This window comes from Dendropsophus ebraccatus, chromosome 15, assembly GCF_027789765.1.
Source record: "Dendropsophus ebraccatus isolate aDenEbr1 chromosome 15, aDenEbr1.pat, whole genome shotgun sequence".
Lineage (NCBI taxonomy): Eukaryota > Metazoa > Chordata > Amphibia > Anura > Hylidae > Dendropsophus > Dendropsophus ebraccatus.
This window is the reverse complement of record NC_091468.1, coordinates 29610216-29631399: the sequence shown is the minus strand read 5'-3', so window position 1 is coordinate 29631399 and position 21184 is coordinate 29610216. Positions and strand designations below refer to the sequence as shown.

Genomic DNA, 21184 nt, shown 5'->3' with positions numbered 1-21184 from the left:
TAATGCCAATTCGGCCTCAGAGAATGGGGAATCCAATGTGGCCGCTTCCTCCCCGGAGAGAGTAGGCAGTGCCGTGGAAGTGACATATGAGTCCACTTTTGCTCGGAAGGCGACATCATCCATATCATGCAGTGGCCCTTTAAGGTTATATAAGGTCTGATAGTACTCCCGAAAGACAGCAACAATGTCTGTGGGGTCGTGCGTAGTCCCATGTCTCGCGGCAATAGAGGGTACAAAAGAGTTGCCCGTTTTGGGGTGGAGGAATCTGGCTAAGGGAGCGCCGCATTTGTTGGAGTGTTCATAGTAGAAACGGCGTAGTCGTTCACGGAAGCGGGCGTATTTTTGATCAATCAGGGCCTTCAATTGAGTTCTACCCTCCAGCAATGACGCTAAGACCTCAGGGTTCAGCGATTGCTTATGGGCTAACTCGTCCCGCTGTATCTTGGCGAGCAGGGCTTGAATTTTAGCACTATTGGCGCGTTTTAGTCTGGCACCATTTTGAATAAGCACCGAAACACACACTTGAGTGCCTCCCACTGGGTGGGTAAAGGTGTCTCATCTGTCCTGTGATTAGTCAGGAAGTCAGTTATGGCGGTCTTGATATTATCCTGGCACACTACATCTTTCAGGAGGTTAGGGTTGAGGCGCCAGGAGTGGCCATTCCATCCACCACTTCCAAGGGTGTCGATGGAGGCTTTCCCAGCAGTGGGTTAAAAATGCCCTGGAGTGTATGCATGAGATCTTGGGGCTTGACAGACTCAGGGATCCCTCGCACCCGAATATTATTACGGCGGTTGCGGTTTTCCGCGTCGTCCGCCATGTCATAGAGCATCTGGATCTGCTGTGTGTGGAGATCTAATTGGGACCTGTGTGTCTGCAGTTCATCTTGTAAATCCCCAGTGGTATGTTCCAGGGATTGGACCGTGGTAGATAGGGAGATCAGGTCATCTCTTAGGGCTCTGATCTCAGTTTTACAGACGGCCTCCATGCATTTAATATAGCCCTCCATGTCTGCTTTAGTGGGCATGGCGGCCATTTGTGATTGCAGGGCATGGAGCTCCTTACCGGTGGGCCCGGGTAGGCTGGAGGTGGAGGCGGAGGAAACATCTGGCGTGAGCCGGTCCTGTAGCAGGGCAGGAAAGTCATCAGCCTTGCATCACTATTCCACATAGCAATTCGAGGCTTGTGTTGGAAGACATTGATTAACCGATGATCTGTTTCTTGTCTGAACATTGAGGGAGATTTATTAAACTGGTATAGAGTAGAATTGTCTTAGTTGCCCCTAGCAACCAATCAGATTCCACCTTTCATTCCTCTCAGATGCTTTCAAAAATATAAGGTGGAATCTGATTGGTTGCTAGGGGCAACTAAGACAATTCTACTTTACACCATGTTTAATAAATCTCCCCCATTGTCTTTGCAGTGTCCCAGAACACGCTGTCTGTTTCTTACAATGGCCGTCGAGCTTTGGCCAGGAGTACCATGAGACTTCCCCTTGCTAGTTAGTTCCGGCCCCTGCTCCCAAGCAAGGAGGTCGTGTGTTTGTGTCCCTCTTCACCTTCAGAAGAGAGGCTGGTGCTCTGCTGTAACAGATCCTGGCTGTCCGTCTGCTCAAGTGCCTGGAGTATCTTCTCATCTGGGTGTCGGCCGATGCAGCACCACCTTAGCTCTGTCTATACAAGTCTGCTATATACCCGGTTGCACCCGGAAGAGACTGTTACTACCAGTTACCTCAGTTACAATAAAAGTGTAACCACCGCTGTTACTGAACCCTGGCATTGGTGTCCGTTTACTGGTGGCTCGACTAGGTACAGCGAAGAATCGCATGCCCAGTAGCAATTCTACCGCAGTATCCGCAGACCGGTCCCTCAGCTGTGCCATCCTCAGGCCCCATACTGTGACAAGCCTATACCCTGAAGCTCCCCCCGGTTCCTGCCCGCTCACAACACCTGCACTGTGAAGTGACCCCCAAGGGTCAGGAAACTGTGTTGTGCCAGTTTTAAGTGCCCAGAACTGTACTGTTACCCCCAGAGACTTTGCCATTGCCGCGCTGGGGTTAAACCAGTGGGCTGACGTGTCTTCCCCGCGCGCACCGCTCAAGCTCCGCCCCCCAGCCCTGCGGTGCCCCAGCCTCCGTTGCAAGGGGGAAGAAGATTGAGACTAGACCGCCGGAAGCTCTGGAGCCGACCTCCGCCCTGTCTCCTCAACCCCGGGCGTATTGCATCGCTGTGTCTGCTGGTCCTGCAGTTCTAAAACTGTCATTGCCGGCAGTCACCAACAAGCTCTGCACCTTCTTATCATCCGGCCCACCTGCCTGGCGCTCCAGCACAGTCCCGCTCCCTTAAAGGGGCAGCACTCCGGATCCCACCATCATGTCTACTGGCTGCGATAGTGACTCTGATGGGTCAGGCAGTCCGCCTGCAGCATGTGCTGCTGCCCCTGCCCCTATAGTCACAGCAGCCGTGCCGTTCTTCATCGGGCCCTCCAATCTCCCCAGCTATAAAGGGTAACCCCACACGCTAGCTGCTTTCAAGGAGAAAATCTCCCGCACACTTGAACTTGTCTCACTCTCTCCCACTCAGCAGGTGCAGTTACTGTTAGGACAACTCGAGGGTCCCGCTGCGGAGGAAGTACGGTCCTGGCCTCCCTCTGAGAAAGCTGACGTCCAACAGATCCTGGTCCGCTAAGCAAAGAATTTGAGGTACAGTCACCCACGGAGGTCCGCCTCAAGTTCTATGACCGGCGTCAGAGGCCAGGTGAGACCCTAAGGGACTATGCGCTAGCCCTCCAATCTGCCTATTGGGCCCTCAGGCAAGTGGACAATATAGACCCCTCGGCTGTAGAGAGCATGATAACTGACCGTTTCATAGAGGGGGTGGATTCTAGACTCATCCAGAGCCAACTGCGTATGCTAGCCGCCCAAAACCCTACAATGCCTTTCCTTGACTTTAAGACTCTGGCTCTAAGGGTGGTTGGCACTGACACTCCCTGTGCTGGCTGTACCCCAGGTCCAAGTCCCCCAGATCTAGTGGGACCCACGCCCTCACCTCCAGGCTCAATTGTGGCCCCACCTGTTTCTGCTGTACAAGCTGCTCAACAGCGGTCTGTGCCAATCCACCAGTGGCCCCCGACCTTCTCACACAGGTGGTTGACTCTCTCTGCCAAGCCCTAAGGGGGCTGCAAGGGGCCTCTGCTGCACCTCTACCTCAGGACTTCTACACCGACTACGGGGAGCCTGATGGGCCTCGCCCACAAAGACTTAGAACTCCTGAACGACCCTATTGCCGCCACTGTAGGCGGCATGGACACTACCGATCCCAGTGCTATCAGTTAAACGGGCTACCCCTGCACTGTTGTGTTAGGCATGAATGTTATTCGCCATGTGCTTGCTGAAGAACTCGATGCTTTACATGCCTCCCTGTCTCATGCTTCCTCTCAATACAGGCAAGCTGTCCAGAAGACAATCAAGACGCTCACCGCTCAGCGGAGGTTTGCCAATCAGCGAGGAGAAATCTGTCGTGTCCGCACTAAGGACGCTCGCCCGATCACCATCCCGGCTAACAGGGAGTTTCTTATCTGGTGCAGAGTCCGCCCGGGCCTCGACAATGCTGACTATGCCGCTCTGTTGGATGCTATTGAGATCGAGGGACAACCCCTCGTCAGAGCTGCTAGGAGCCTGGTGACTGTCTCCAATGGTCAGGTCCCTGTACGCCTGGTGAATCTTGGGGACTCCGCCGCTGACCTACCTAAGTTCACTACCGTGGCCAAGCTGTATCAACTTGATCCTGAGGACGTTGTCTGTGAGGAGACTATTGCCTATCAAAGGTCTATCCGCGGTACCCAAAGAGACTCAAACAGGACCCCGTCCCTTCTTTACCATGAAAACTGTGAATCTGTGGAACAGTCTACCCCAGGATCTGGTCACAGCAAAAACAGTAGAGGGCTTCAAAACCGGCCTAGACAAGTTCTTAGACCAAAATAATATAAATGCATATGTAAAGAACCCCTCCCCCTTCCCTGTATCCATCCCCTCCTTGGTTGATTTTGATGGACATGTGTCTTTTTTCAGCCGTATTAACGATGTAACTATATCCAAAATAAAATCATGTTTTTTTCGATTCTTCAATTAGGAGATAACTGCACATACTTTCATAGATTTCCATATCTATATAGATAACACTAACTATACTGCTTCATGTAACTCAATGTAAAGTCTGTATGTTTTCAGTGATGTCTATTTATGTTTTTTAACCTTGTCTATGTATTTTGATTTGTATTAACACTTGGTCTGTTTCTATATATATGTTGTACAAATAAACGCTTAGTCTGGTTATGGACCAACAGCGTACTTTCACTCAATTGTGAGCAATGTATCGGATACAACCAATTCCCACTTCCTTGGCTCATACAACTTCATTCGTAATGTATCCTGTACTGACTTGACGTATGTTCATGTGAGTATATAGTATTAGAAAAACAACAACTCACGTTTAGTAGTCTTCACTTCGACTTGGATTTATTTTTGCTTGATTGCAAGGTTTGGCTGCGTGTGATCACACGCAGCCAAACCTTGCAATCAAGCAAAAATAAATCCAAGTCGAAGTGAAGACTACTAAACGTGAGTTGTTGTTTTTCTAATACTATATGTTGTACAAATGTCATGACTAAGAGCCAGGTTGGCTCGAAATGCATTGGCTGTTTCTTTTAATTAAATTCCTACAATAAAATGTAAGATTTTATATGAGCTGAAGGAATCTCTGCTTTTCTCTGTTATGGACACCTCGGTATCCAGGGGCTACAACCTTCATGCTCAACAAATAATCATGAGAGGGCATGAGCGCACAAGACTGGGTGCTGACCACTCCGCTTCTTGTCTACGCATTTGAATAGTGTATGTGGCCCCTCTCCCTGGTGTCTAGTGGGGGATCCGCCCCCGCGATGCGATCGCAGAGGGGAGATCCATTCTAATGAGCCGGCCGGGGCTCAGCGTCTGAATGACGCTGATCCCGGCTCGGCAATCCATGTAGATGGTCTGCAGCAGACCATTATAATAGAGCACCGATCTGATGGATCATTGCTCTATTATACACACAGCATTGATCTCAATAGGAGATCAGTGCTGTGTATATAGAAGTCCCCCAGGGGGCTTCGAATTACTGTATGTGAAAATAAAATAAAGTGTTTTTATTAATAAATAACCCCCTCCCCTAATAAAAGTTTGAACCACCCCCCCTTTTCCTATTTTATAAATAAAAATAAATAAATAAAAAAATAAACATATTTGGTATCGCCGCGTGCATAATCGCCCGAACTATTAAATGATTACATTCCTGATCTCGAACGGTAAACGGAGTAAGCGCAAAAACCCTCCAAAGTACAAAATTGCGCATTTTTGTTTACATTTAGGGTACAAACCCACTTGGCGGGTCTGCAGCGAGTCTCCATGCTGCGTTTTTGCAGCGAGACTCGCTGCAGATCCCGGCCCTATGCTTTTAATGGCAGACAAACACGCAGCAGGGATGTACATCCCTGCTGCGAGTTTGTCTGCAGCCCTCCCCATTAACCCCCCGGCCGCCGGAGCTGATACTTCACCTGATCCCGGCTCCGGCGGTTCCCGATGTCTTCAGCAAGCCGGAGCGGGGACCAGGTGAAGTATATGCTCTAGCCAGCCGCCCGCAGCCCCAGCCGCCCGATCGCCCCCCGCAGCCCCGGCCGCCCGATCGCCCCCCCGCAGCCCCGGCCGCACGATCGCCCCCCCCCGCATCCCTGCTGCGTGTTTGTCTGCCATTAAAAGCATAGGGCCGGGATCTGCAGCGAGTCTCGCTGCAAAAACGCAGCATGGAGACTCGCTGCAGACCCGCCAAGTGGGTTTGTAACCTAAATCCAGAAAAATTTAATAAAAAGTGATCAAAAAGTCGCATATACACAAACAACCAAAAGAAAGAACAGATCATGGCGCAAAAAATTACACTTCACACAGCCCCATAGACCAAACAATAAAAGCATTTTAAAGATGGGAATAGAGCGATTTTAAACACATTTAGTTTTAGGTTTAAATTTTTTTTTTTTTTACTTGAGGGCTCGAGGTTGCCACTTAAAGGAAACTGAGTCGCGGAGTTGCCGCACCAGGGTGGCCGGGAGGGAGATATTTAAGGCTTCAGTCTTTGAGTAATTAACCTTGAAGTTGCTAACTTGGCCATACAGGTCAAATTGTCTGAGGATCGCAGGAATGGACACAGCTGGGTCGGATACGTAGAGCAACAGGTCATCCGCGTAGAGCGCTGCCTTATAATGGGAGCCCCCCAGACGGATACCCGAAATGTCAGGGGATGCCCGCAAAGCCACCGCCAAGTGTTCCATAGCTAAAACATAGAGCAGCGGGGACAGCGGGCAGCCCTGTCGCGTCCCGTTTGCGATCGACAGAGGAGTCGAGAGAAGGCCATTGACTTTAACCCTAGCTGTGGGGCCATTATACAGAGCCATAATTTTGCCTAGCATCTCCTCCCCCAGGCCAACCTGCCTCAGCGTTGCCCGTAGGAATGCCCAGTGGACGCGGTCGAACGCTTTCTCGGCGTCGATCGAGATCATGCAAGTTGGGGACCGCGTCCCCTGGGCATGTGACATCAACAGTAGAGTCTTGTTGAGATTGTCCCGTGCTTCACGGCGGGGGACAAAGCCCACTTGATCAGTATGAATAACAGCAGGGAGCAATGGTGCCAGTCTACTCGCAATCATTTTAGAGAAAAATTTTATATCAGAATTTATCAATGATATTGGACGATAACTAGCGCACAAGGACGTGTCCTTGCCGGGTTTCGGGAGTACTACAATAGTGGCCATCAGGGATTGGGAGGGGAAAGAGCAGGCAGGGGAGATAGAGTTAAAGACCCGGGTTAGAAAAGGGGTGAGCAAGGTAGAAAACAATTTATAGAATGGGGCAGTAAACCCGTCCGGTCCCGGGCTCTTCCCATTGGGCGTATTCTTAATAACTAATGCCAATTCGGCCTCAGAGAATGGGGAATCCAATGTGGCCGCTTCCTCCCCGGAGAGAGTAGGCAGTGCCGTGGAAGTGACATATGAGTCCACTTTTGCTCGGAAGGCGACATCATCCATATCATGCAGTGGCCCTTTAAGGTTATATAAGGTCTGATAGTACTCCCGAAAGACAGCAACAATGTCTGTGGGGTCGTGCGTAGTCCCATGTCTCGCGGCAATAGAGGGTACAAAAGAGTTGCCCGTTTTGGGGTGGAGGAATCTGGCTAAGGGAGCGCCGCATTTGTTGGAGTGTTCATAGTAGAAACGGCGTAGTCGTTCACGGAAGCGGGCGTATTTTTGATCAATCAGGGCCTTCAATTGAGTTCTACCCTCCAGCAATGACGCTAAGACCTCAGGGTTCAGCGATTGCTTATGGGCTAACTCGTCCCGCTGTATCTTGGCGAGCAGGGCTTGAATTTTAGCACTATTGGCGCGTTTTAGTCTGGCACCATTTTGAATAAGCACCGAAGCACACACTTGAGTGCCTCCCACTGGGTGGGTAAAGGTGTCTCATCTGTCCTGTGATTAGTCAGGAAGTCAGTTATGGCGGTCTTGATATTATCCTGGCACACTACATCTTTCAGGAGGTTAGGGTTGAGGCGCCAGGACCCCTCCCGTGGTGTCTGATTGGGGAGGGGAAGGGACAAGGATACCGAGGAGTGATCCGCCCACAGTATCGGGTCTATGAATGTCGAAGGGCGCCAGGAAAGCAGGTGATGATCGATAAGGAAAAAATCTATCCGACTATAAGAGTCGTGAACCGAGGAATAGTACGTATAGTCTCTTACCCCGGGATGAAGTATCCGCCACACGTCCACCAGCCTATTGTCAAAAAGCGACTGTTTGAGAGCACGTAGCTGGGTAGGAGAGATGGAGGATCTGCCCGAGGAGGAGTCCACCCGGCGGTCCAACACCAGATTAAAGTCTCCTGCGGTGATCAGGAGGCCATCAGCAAAACGAGTCAGCTCCCTGAGATATCGCCGTCCCATTCGGACCTGGTTCTGGTTGGGGAGATAAAAATTAGCAATGGTGAACACTCTCTCAGCCAGTTGGATTTTTAGGAAAAGGTACCGTCCCTCCGGGTCAATGCAAGTATCCAGAACCGATACAGGTAACGATTTATGTAGAGCTATGCTCACTCCCTTCGTTCTGGCATTTGCATTAGTACTGTGAAACCACTGACTGTAGTATCGATTAGGTATAGACGGGACATGTCCCGTTTTGAAGTGGGTTTCCTGGAGCAACAAGATGTGCGCCCTCTTTTTGTGCATATGGTAAAGTATCTGCGAACGCCTCTCAGGTTTATTAAAGCCCCTGACATTCAGTGTAGTGATCTGGAGGGAATTCATGGTGGGGGGGTAAGCTGGGAGGGGGAGGGAAAAAGAGGATAAGAGAGAGAGGAAGAAGAGGAGGTGATAGAGGAGGCAACCAGGAAGGCCCAAAGGGAGGGGTCCTCAATTACCCGGAAGAAAGAAGAGTAAGGAGGAAAGAGGGAAGGATAAGGACAGAAAAGTAGGCAATCTGTCCGCCTCAATCCACTAAGGACAGAGGAAAAGAAATACACTAACGTGTAACTGTGTTTATCTCAAACACTTCAGGTGAACTATGTGGGAAGTGACTGGAGAGGCAGATAAAAATATACCGTATGTCTCCAGCACCTCACCGCCCGGACATTGAGAATTCAGAACCAGTAATAACAAGAAACTAAATTTTCTACAAGAGCAGAGTTGGGCTAAGTTGTGGGAGACAATACATAAACCAGAACATGAACAGGGAGAATCGAGATCTCCCAAACTCCCCAACAGATAGCAAAAGGCAGCCATGGCGTCCCCCAACCCGCCCCCAATATTATAGAGAGGCCGAGGCACATCAGCCCCCCGAGACAAGGTCCCATACTGCAGTATGCACAGAGTCCCATCCAGCGCCGTGGGGTGCCTAGAGGGAAGGGAAATTAGGGAAGGAAAGGGACGGGGAGGAATTAGGGAGGGAAGGAAGGGAGGAGAGGACCAGGTAGGGCGAGGAAGGGAATGGGATAGGGGGGTTAGGAGCTCGCAGGGGAAGTAGGCATCAGGTCACCCCACAGGCAATCACAAGTTAGTGGCCGGCAAACCCGGGGTAGGTCAATCCACGGCCAGCTTCAGGAGGCAGCACGATGCCTGTCTTCACAGGTCAGCCGGAGGTGGTTCTGGAGATCGCCGCCTGCGCCTCCTTTCCGGTGGAGGCCTTCGGGGACCAGGACGATCTGGCCCAGCCCCTTGGGGAAGTGGTGGATGGAATGGCCACTCTGAGATACTAACTCGGGGAAGGTCCAAAGTCTCTAGCACCGCTGGGAGATCAGATGGTGTACGGAGGTGGACGTTGCCCACCGGGTGCCGGATCTGCAGCTGAAAGGGGTACCCCCACGAGTAGGAGACATTGCGATCCCGAAGCACAGCAAGCAATGGACGGAGCGCTCTTCTCTTAGCCAAAGTCGTGCGGGATAGATCTGTGAGTAACTGGACAGCTGCCCCATTGAAGTCTATAGGCCCCCGATCTCTTGCCTTGCGCATTATAACTTCCTTGGTCTGGAAATAGTGTATCCTGCACACCACATCCCGGGGTCTAGCAGGATCATTGCTGGGGGGGCCGAGAGTCCTATGTGCACGGTCCATTTCCAGGGGTGCCGATGGAGGCTTTCCCAGCAGTGGGTTAAAAATGCCCTGGAGTGTATGCATGAGATCTTGGGGCTTGACAGACTCAGGGATCCCTCGCACCCGAATATTATTACGGCGGTTGCGGTTTTCCGCGTCGTCCGCCATGTCATAGAGCATCTGGATCTGCTGTGTGTGGAGATCTAATTGGGACCTGTGTGTCTGCAGTTCATCTTGTAAATCCCCAGTGGTATGTTCCAGGGATTGGACCGTGGTAGATAGGGAGATCAGGTCATCTCTTAGGGCTCTGATCTCAGTTTTACAGACGGCCTCCATGCATTTAATATAGCCCTCCATGTCTGCTTTAGTGGGCATGGCGGCCATTTGTGATTGCAGGGCATGGAGCTCCTTACCGGTGGGCCCGGGTAGGCTGGAGGTGGAGGCGGAGGAAACATCTGGCGTGAGCCGGTCCTGTAGCAGGGCAGGAAAGTCCTGGGACAATGCAGGCGCCTCCTCGTGTGCGGTCTCGGCCTGTCCGGCGGCGGCAGCAGCCGCGGAGGTAGCAATGCGGGCGGCCATCTTGGATGAACCCGCGCGAGAGTCAGGCACAGCGGTGGCGGAGAAAAATCGCCTAATTCCGCTCCGGGTGCGGCCGTGAGTAACGGTGGGAGGCGGGGAGGGTCTCCGCCGAGGCTTCCCCGGCATGTAGGCTCCGGTCTGAGGCGATAAGACGCTATTAGCAGGCGGTGAGGGCTGGCTGCAGGACGGAGCTCTCACACCACACGTCCGCACAGCGCCATGTCCAGGCCACGCCCAGGTTTAAATTTTTTAAAAGCCATCAAATAATATGAAAGTTATACAAGTTACATATCATTGTAATCGTACTGACTTGAGGAACATAGATAACAAGTTTTTACCATAGGGCAAATGGCGTAAATACAAAACCCCTTAAAATAAAAGGAATTGCATCCTTTCTTCAAATTTCACTGCACATATAATTTTTTTTTCAGTTTTTTCAGCATATTTTGTAGAAAAATTAAGTCTGTATTTGCAAAGTATAATTGGTGTCGCAAAAAATTAGGGCTCATGTGAGTCTGTAAGGGGAAAAATGCAAGCACAGTGGCCTTTTAAAGGACAACTCCGGCAGGACCCCCCCCCAAAAAAAACACACAGACACACACACACACAGACACCATACTCACCATCCCTCCGGTGACGATCGCCACTCCATTCGCCCGCCGTCCGCCTCTCCGTCACCTGCGTCCACCGTCCAGCGATGTCTCTTACTTCCGGGTCCATGGGAGAGAAAAGGCTGCCAGTGCGCTTGCGCACCAGCAGCCTTTTCATTGGCTGGAGCGCATCACATCAGCGCAGTGCATCACGGCAGAGCAAGCTGGAAGCCATGTGATGCGCTCCAGTCAATGAAAAGGCTGCTGGTGCGCATGTGCACCAGCAGCCTTTTCTCTCCCATTCACTTTCAATGAAGACGCCGAGGAGGAAGAAGACCCGGACTGCCCCCCGACTCTGACGTCGTCGTCACCAGATGCTGCCCGGGAGAAGAGGACCGTGATGATCGTAATAGGTAATGTATACATTCTTTAACTTCAAGGGGGGGGTCGGGGGTCGGAAAGTGGGGAAAGGGGGCCGGACCGGCGATTTAACCACATTACAAAGTTATATAACTTTGTAATGTGTGTTAAATAAGCCAAAAAATTTTTTTGTGGGAGTTGTCCTTTAAAATGGCTGTTCTTTTGTAGACAGCCCCCTCTCTGTTGTATGTCTGGTGTGTGGCACAACGTAGGTTGTATATTAGATTGTAAGCTCCTGCGGGGAGCAGGGCCTCTACACATGTAGCTTGTGTTACCATGAAATGCTTTGTCGTGTTCATGTTAACACTAGCGACATCTGTATGGTACATTGCAGTGCAAGCTCTTAGGAGTGGGGTATTGTAGTGTACATTAGATTGTAAGCTCTTTGGGGCAGACATGTAGTCATGTATTAAATATAAGTCTGTAAGCTCTTAAGAGGAGGGCCTATATATATTGTATTATATATTAGATTGTAAGCTCTGTGAGCAAGACATGTATTGTGAATAATAGCTTGTAAACTCTTAAGGGCAGGTCTCCCAAACCAGATAGATTGTAAGCTCTTAGGGGCAGGACATGTATTGTATATAAGATGAATGTATATGTAATAATAATAATAGTTACTTCTATAGGGACAACCTATTGTGCAGCATTAATGTCTCTCTCTTTCCTTACAGAATGAAATCTAAATTATCTATACAGCAGGCTAGTTGTGATCCAGGGAGATCAGATCCGATCGTCACTTGTGGGGTCAGGAAGGAATTTTTCCCCCCCTGAGGTAGAACTCTCTGGGTTTTTTTTTTGCCTTCCTCTGGATCTTTAGGTCTGGTGACTCTCAGACCAGGATAACAGTGGACGGGTGGGGATGACTGCGGCACGTTCTGTGGTCTCCACCAGACCTGACCTGAGAGACACTGGATCAACTGGTTATTAAAGGGACGGTAATATTTCATTACAATGTTGCATATTGCTTTTTTTTTTAAAAAGAATAAAGAATTTGAATTTATGTTGGTGTTGCTTCGTTCTTGTCTGCATTTCTGTTTACTATATTGACCATGATCAGAGCGATCGCTGCCTCTCGGTTTAAGAATAAGTACAAGGAACTGGATTTAGATTATTAATAATAATAACAACAACAACAACAACAACAACAACGATAATAATAATTATAAAATAAGGAATATTCTTAAGGTTTTTGGGGTTTTTACTTATGAATATTCTCATGTACAGATTAAGGCTATGTTCCCACTCTGTACGATACCGGCCGTTGCGTGACCCAGCTCGGACATATGGTAAGTGTGGTGCACATCTGCAAAAAAGTCTCAGATTTTTATGCAAACTGACTGGTTTGTTCAGTAAATCTGCTATTTTCTGCTGCTTTACTCCAGGCTTGTGGTAGTACACTGGGGACACACACAAGGGGTGGAGAGGACAAATATAAACCTTGTACAAAACTTAAAGTGGGGGAGGGCTGGGCTTGCCTGAACTGGTGGTGCATGTCCCATGGCCCCCTTGTAGGTAGATACATGTTCCCTTGTAGGTAGTTACATGTCCCGGTGTAGGTAGATACATTTCCCCTTGTTGGTAGTTACATGCCTCCATGTAGGGAAATACAATTCCCCTTATAGGTAGATACATGTCCCCTTGCAGCCAGGGTTGCGCAGCAGGTGCTGAGGCATGAAGGACGAGGCTGGTGGGAGCTAGGGGATGGCTGTCTTGGAGCGGTCACTGATGACTAATCAGTGACACTTCTGAGGCTGTGCGCCAGCTCTCCTTCCATTTACCAGCAGCATCACCAAGCCCCACCCCCTGTACAAAACGCTGGGGAAAGGAAGGTGGGTGGAGTCAGGAGCGGTGGTAATTAGCATCAGGACATTGCTGAAGGACAGCAATGTTCTTGGCGCCAAAAGCAAAAGTTTTTTTTTATACACCTCCTCAACCTGCGCCGCGTACCCCCTAAGGTAAGCGTACCGCAGGTTAAGAAACACTGCCAAAGAGCATGTGACCATGCCCTGTCCCAAGTGTCTAACATTGAGCCTGTATATGCCTATGGTGGACACTAGGGGGGGTGGGGGCGGGATATGGTCCCATGCTCCTCTATGTCAGCCATCTTATGGACAGACTCACCACAGAGCAGGGCAGCATAGCCTGGAGGAGGGGAGTCTGAATTTAGCTCTTTGAGGTACACAGGGAGCTGCTGTCAGTAAGTGCTGTGAGCAATTTTACTATACAGTGGCCAACCTCTTCAACTATACGAGTGCTTTAGGGAACGACCTGAAATCATTCACTATAATACACAGCCTTTATTTTAGACTCATAACGACGGCCGTCATTCACCATACTTTGGTGGCTGTTATTACAATAACAGATGTAAGTTCATTATTTAGGTCCATGTTCCAAGTTGGCCACTCTTGGAACACCCTTAAAAACTTAAATAGAATTTAAATACTATGGGGGACATTCATTAAGTCCGGTGTTTTTACGCTGGGCTTACAAATGTCCCTACAGCTCTGGAGCTCAGAGGATTTATGTAGAGGCGCACTGCTTCTACATAAATCCAGTGCGCACGGAGTTCGTCCGTGCAAATAATTTGAAACCTACGCCAGCTCAGAGCTGGCATAAGTTTCAGTATCATTTTTCCCCCAGAAAAATGATAAATGCGGAGCACGCTGCGCCCCCTCTGCGTGCTGCCGCACCCACTGGCGAAGGGGGCGCAGGTGGGCCCGATGCAAATAAAATATTAGCAAAATGACCATATTTTTCCGCCGATCGGGCCCATCTGCGCCAAAAAAAGGCCTTTTCGCCTTTTAGGGTACAAACCCACTTGACGTATTTGCTGCGTGAATCAGTCTTAAAAATAAGCAGGCAAAAAGCAGGTTGGATTTATACGATTGTTCTGCGTTAAAATACGCAATTGCGTATTTTTGAAGCGTGAAGCTTGTTGTTAGCAAAGCATCAGTTGTTAACAACCTGTGCGAAAAACGCATGTAGCTTCACGCTTCAAAAATACGCAATTGCGTATTTTAACAACTAATGCTTTGCTAACAACAAGCTTCACGCTTCAAAAATACGCAATTGCGTATTTTAACGCAGAACAATCGTATAAAGCCAACCTGCGTTTTGCCTGCTTATTTTTAAGACTGATTCACGCAGCAAATACGTCAAGTGGGTTTGTACCCTTAATATATGTCCCACTATGTGCGGAAAACTAAAAATAACGGCCACTGCTGGCTAAATAACAGCCGCAAATTAATATCATAAACATTAATATCATAATATAATTATTATCAAGAACATTTGTTGGCCGCTGCGAACAGCGGTAGCTATTCTATCCATTGTGTGAACAGACAGTCGTTGTTTCCTTTGACTTCAATGGGAATCACCGAAGAATGAAAACAACGACCATTATTTTAAATAAAATTGGCGGCCGTTGTTTTAACAAAAAAGATATAAATGAAAACAAACCTGAATAAATGTTTTTGCGAGTAGAGAATTGCTAGAACCAAGAACAAATCTTAATTTGTGCAGGATTTCTGGATCAACATCAATTAACATTTCTCGCCAGCCATCTGCCGTTTTCTATTAAAAACACAAAACGTGAAATTTAAGCAGACACTAGTACAGTATAATAAACGCAATAATACATTATAAAAGACATGCTTGTACTGAAATATGTTTCCATTAACATAATGTGCCAGCATAGACATAGTCTTCTTCGCGATACCGCCCCTTAAAAAATAAAAAAATATATATTATTTTAGCTTCAACATCAAAAACATCAGTACCTGTAATTTATGTATCGGCAATGCATCAAAAAATTCATGAGCTATGAAGATTGTATAACCTAAAAGGGAAAAAAATAATTATCATGAAACTGCTCAATTCTTAGCCCCTTGGTGCTGCAGATAGTTTTGGCCTTAAAGGGGTTATCCAGGTAACAAAAACAATATTCTAAACGATCCCGCTTCCCATTACCACCCTATGTCTAATATACATGTATAACATGTTCCCTCTTCCCCGTTCCCTTTGTAGTCACAGAACATGTGATCTCCTCTCTGGGGGCTGGGTTAGCTCTCTACTGACTTGGTAACCTGGCCCCCAGGAGACATAATCTGCATCATCTCCATGTACCTGTGCTACTTACATAGACTTTCATGTGTCCCTGAGCCTAATTTCCTGTGCTTGCTGTCAGTGAATGCAAGACCTGTCTTTGTGTCTCAGCTCTGCATATTGTGTTATATATGTTCTTAGAGTCTGGACGGAACTAGAATATTTTCATTCACAGTTAGCAAGCAGAGATCTAAACCTACTGTACACTAAACCAGCGCTTCTCAAACTTTTTCTACTGGAGCCTCACCCAACAGACCAAGGCAATGCCTGGGCCTCACCAGACTGACCAAGAAGGTGCCTGGGCCTCACTATCTGCGGTGAAAGTCCAATTAAAAACTGAAAATAATGCTAGGGCTACCTTTCACCCGTCTCCCAAGCTCTATATACTAATAAAGCAAATACAAAATAAATTAAAGGACAACTCCGGCGGGACCCCCCCAAAAAAAAAAAAAACACAGACACACACAGACACCATACTCACCATCCCTCCGGTGACGATCGCCACTCCATTCGCCCGCCGTCCGCCTCACCGTCACCTGCGTCCGCCGTCCAGCGATGTCTCCTTCTTCCGGGTCCATGAGAGAGAAAAGGCTGCCAGCGCGCTTGGCACCGGCAGCCTTTTCATTGGCTGGAGCGCATCACATGGCTTCCAGCAAGCTCAGCCAATCAGGGCTGAGCAAGCTGGAAGCCATGTGATGCGCTCCAGCCAATGAAAAGGCTGCTGGTGCGCATGTGCACCAGCAGCCTTTTCTCTCCCATTCACTCTCAATGAAGACGGCGAGGAGGAAGAAGACCCGGACCGCCCCCAGCTCTGACATCACCCGACACCAGAGAAGAGGACCGTGACGACCGTAATAGGTAATGTATATATTCTTTAACTTCCGGGGTGGGGGGTCGGGGGTCGGAAAGTGGGGGAAGGGGGCCAGACCGGGTATTTAACCACATTACAAAGTTATATAACTTTGTAATGTGTGTTAAATAAGCCAAAAAATTTTTTCGACGGACTTCTCCTTTAATAATGTTGCTAACATGGAGATTTTTGCAGGCAGCAAAAGGACTGTGCAGATCATAGTTACTCTTGTGAAAACTGGCTCCTCAGCTGGGCCTTGCCAACAACTAGGGGGCGCCTCACTGGTGAGGCCCTCCTCACAGTTTGAGAAGCACTGCACTAAACCCCCCACCTCCGGTAAAATGATACCCTTTATGCAGCACATAGCTACACCATGCGTGTCGTCAGCTCTGCTACATCATCAGCTAGTATGGAATACATACTAGTAATAATAAAAGTGGGCAGGAAAGAAAGCTAAGGGGGCAAGTACGCAAATGGACCAATCAGGGAAAGACATGATGGGAAATGTAGTTTCCCTTCTTGGATATAGATTTGCTTTTAGAAACTTGTAACTCAGGAATGGCAGCAGCTAGGAAGACAGGAGTCGGCTCAAAATACTCAGGGGGATTTGGTAAGTAGGACCAGCTAGCATTTCATTTTTTTCGCTCTTAGGTGTATAACCCCTTTAATGACAAAGCTTGTTTGTCTAACCTGTCTCACTATATGCGGTTATAGCTCTGTGATGCTTTAACATATGCCAGTGATTCTTAGAGTACTGTTTTAGTGCCATATTGTGCTTTATGTTAGTGGCGAAATTTGGTCACTATCTTTTGTGGGGGGGTTTGTGAAAAACCGCAAAGCATCATGAAAAATTGGAAAAAAATGTTTTAATAAAAACTAACTAACTAAAAAATAACATAATAAATGTATTTTCTGGGTCACTATGATTACAGTGATACCAAATTTGTATAGTTCTGGAAAGATTTTTTACTGGCAGTCACAAAGGTATTAATTAAAATGCTGTAGTTCAATGATTGTTTAAATGTTATCTGTATTCCCGCCCCCATGTTCACCCGCTCATCAGGGATGCACTGCTGTGTCCTCATTGCTTATGCAGCCACAGAGGATTATCTATATGTACCCCAAAATGGTGCTACATCAATACAGCTCATATTGTTCTAGTAAAATGAAAGCTGAGCTCTGACTGGTTGTACAGAAACCTGCATGAACAGTCACAAGATTGTAAGTATGGCCCTAGCCTGTACCATTTTCCAAAATGGCACAGGCAATGCAATGGCTGAGAAAGGATTTAATGTAGAAGTCTTCCGGAAGGGAAGAGGGACTAGGCCAAGCACAGGAAAATGGCACTATAAGCCCCATGAACCTGCTGATATGCCCCAGAAGCTCTTTACAAGTCGATCGCCGTTAATAATTATTTTCTTCTCCTCCGCATTCTTAGGATATTCCCTAATTTCCCCTATGCTAATCAGGGGCTTAGGTGCATTTTGGGCGTCTCACATCTGCCCGGAGAACCCCCTCGGCCTGCCCCGCCTCGGCCCCCCCTGGCCCGCCCACTATGCATATTCATATATGTATAGTGAGGCCTCTAATTACTGTGCCTGTGCAGGGAAGATGTCCCGTTGAAGATGGGCTGCTTCCTGCAGATGCGCGATTCGGCCAGGCCTCCTGACTCGGCATTAACATTTTCATCATCACCAAAGTCACTGAAAACATTGATGCTGCAGGATTGTTCTCACAGAGTGAGTCAGGAGGCTAGGCCGAATCGCGCATGTGCAGGAAGCAGCCCGTCTCCAACGGGACATCTTCCCTGCACAGGCGATAGACTTGTAAGGTAAACAGCTTCTGGCGCAGATCAGCAGGAACCCCTCCAATGACAGAAGTTCAAATCATCCCCCTTTTATATAAAATTGACCATATTTGGTAATGGTGCGTGCAGAATTGTCTAAATTGTTCAAATAGATTGTTACTGATTCTGCATTTTTGTTTGTTACATCCCATTTTCAGATAGAAAAAGCCCCAGCTATACCAAAATGAGAAAGATAATCTACAAATCATGGTGGAAAAAAATCGCCTCCAAACAGCTCTGTAGACATAAAATAAAAAAAAATAGGTTTACATTTTTTTAAACATAATAAAATATAACAAAAGCTATAAAAACTGGATATCGTTGTAATAGTCCTGACCTCCGGAATAATGATTTTTTTTTATTTATTTTATGGATAGAAACAATTACCTGCTGGTATATCTTGTACATCACCATACCAGGAAATCTCAAGTCCTGATTTTGTTATGCCTTTTTTATAGGCTGAAGTATTTTCATTATACTTGGTTTCAGTACTGTTCCCAGTTAGCCTTACAGCTTGGATTTCGCTTAGTTTAGGGCTTACTTCTACCAAGTGAATATTGATATCACAAGAATTCAGTAGACGATCAAACTGACTGAAGACCTATAAAGAAATGATGAAATACATTTCAGTGACTGTGTAGGGAATGGTACAGTCAAGACAGGGGGAGATTTGTCAAGCAGTCTTAGAGTAAAAATTTCTTTTGTTGCCCATAGCAATATGTTGATCCTCAAATTTGTACTTAATGGGAAAAGCAAAAAAGAATGTTTTTTTTCCCCTTCAAATCAACTGGTACCGGAAAGTAATACAGATTTATAATTTACTTCTACTTAAAAATGCCCCCAAATCCCCAATCTTTCATTGCTTATTAGCAAGGAAGACTGGATTGAAACAGAAGTAAACCACAAATCTTTATAACATTTTGATGCAAGTTGAGTAAAAAAATAGCCACCGTTCCCCTTTAATAATTCCCTATTCAAATGAAGCCTTTTGGTGCACTGGGGGTGGTACTATTGCAATCCACCCCAGCTGCACGAATATTGGGGTGGCATTCTGCAGTAATTGTTAGGAGGGAGTTACTAGCTGGGGCAGATCGGTGCACTGAGGGTGGTAGTTTTGCCCCCAGTGCACAAAACCGTCTTATTTACATAGTGAATTAAATAAAATTTCCTGAAAATGGCGCGAGGATGAAGGTAAGAAAATTACGTTCATTCTCAATGCCCCGCACACAACAGCAGGTTAGAGACTTGTAACCTGCTGTTAGTTTCCCTTTAAACCCTTTAAGTAGGCTGTTAATAGTTAAAGCATGCAATTATGTTTGTCCGTTAACAAAAAAAAAATACAATAGGGAAATTGTTCCACTACACCTTTCAGGGACTGTTGTATATTGATAGTCAGAGATGTTCCATATACACTAATGCACTTACAAATACATCTGATCTCTACAATATACTTACCCTCAAAATGTCATCCATTAGGCTACCTTTTCCAGGACCTAGTTCCACTAAATTGAGAGACTTTGACTTTCCACCAGCAATCCATTCACTAATACACCAAACTCCAATTAGCTATGTAAAAGACATAAACTAGTTAATAATTTTATACAAACTAACAATCAATTAATAGGATACATTAAAGGCTTATGGTGCTTTACATAGAGAGATTTATCTGACAGATTTATGAAGCCAAAGCCAGGAATGGATTTGAAAAGAGGAGGAATCTCAGTCATTCCTTTATGACCTGTTCTATGTTTACAGTCTGTTCCTGGCTTTGGCTTTAATAATCTGTCAGATAAATCTCTCTGTGTAAACGTGCCATTATATAGAAATGAGTAAAAAAAAAAAAAATTATGTACCAGAGAACACAGTGCCTGGCTAGGCTCCCACTGAACCAGACAATTGGAATCATCTGTGAAGAAAGGCTCAATTAATGACCAATGTACATCATCGCATCGGGTACAGAGAAGGCTCACCATGTGACCCCACACTGTACTGAGCCACTCCCAGCTGCTATCAGCAGCCAGGGATCGTGGCTATTAGCCGATACAGCCAGATTGGCCACAAAGACAAATTAAGCATTTAAATGCTGTTAAAACACCATCCCTAGTGGTCTTCTGGCGTTAGAGTGTTAGTCTCTGGGGCCTTCTCTGTCTCACAGATCGGGAACAGGAGGAAGTCACAAATTTTACTGATCATGTCTCTGACATGTTAAAAGCTTTTTTTAAAGGGGAACTCCGGATAGAAAAAACTTGGTTTCTATTAAAAGTACATTAAAAGTTATACAGATGTGTCTTTACAATGTATTACCGTACCTGTGCTGTTCTGCCACACTGGTAGCTGATAGAAATCCAGTAAGTGAAAAAAATTGCCCCTGTGCCAATCCACATTGTCTCCTGCTCCTTCTGCTATCCTCCCTTAGGAGACAAATCTTCCATGCCTCTGTCTCACATTGTGTGTGTTTGCTGAGCACAGGCTGATGATGCAGACAGGGGGCAGGGCGTGATCTCACAGGAGGCTTGGCTGGATCCCCTAATCCCTTGAGTGATCCACCATCTCTGACTGGCCAGAAGCAGGTGCAGCACTAATTTTACTGATTGTGATGGGTGGGGGGACTGTGATGATCAGCTGAGGGAAAGCATTGCATTCTGGGAACTGCCTAACCAGGAAGGACAGAAACACAATACAGAGCAACCCCCCCCCCCCCCCCCAAACAAATGGATTTTTGGTAGTTTTAAAACTGGGATAGACAGGTAAGTATTGCTATGTGCTTCTGCAGAAGTTTCATTTTTTTTAACCTCTACCTGGAGTTCCCCTTTAATGACAGATACTCTGTAAAGGGATATTCCCCTCAGTTAAAATTCATGTTGAACCATCCCACCTCCGGGGGACTAAAGCCACATTCACATGTCCGTTGCGACAGAACACTAAGATTGTTGAGTCTTCAAACTGTAGGGGCTGGTTCCCTCCTCTTCATGCTCACTTATCCCCCTCAGCCCCTCCTCACTCTTTTGGTTATAATGGATGACTTTGCCTTGATAATGAACAGATAACATTTTGGGGGGGGGGGGGGGGGGGGGGGGCTTGTTAGTACAGAAGGAAGCTCTTTTGCCTAATAAAACCTATTAGTTTC

At 47.2% G+C, this 21184-nt stretch overlaps 1 protein-coding gene across 1 annotated transcript in view; it reads right to left on the bottom strand.

Moving 5' to 3' along the window:
* Positions 1-20030, bottom strand: part of NDUFAF7 (NADH:ubiquinone oxidoreductase complex assembly factor 7) — a 39353-nt gene extending 19323 nt beyond the window's left edge. The window contains exons 1-5 of the mRNA XM_069954553.1: positions 19911-20030; positions 19513-19623; positions 18445-18658; positions 15037-15095; positions 14717-14830 (exon numbers count right to left, since the gene is read on the bottom strand). Coding sequence (XP_069810654.1) covers positions 14717-14830; positions 15037-15095; positions 18445-18658; positions 19513-19623; positions 19911-20030 — 618 coding nt within the window. The remainder of the gene's footprint in view (positions 1-14716; positions 14831-15036; positions 15096-18444; positions 18659-19512; positions 19624-19910) is intronic.
* Positions 20031-21184: the final 1154 nt, after the last annotated feature.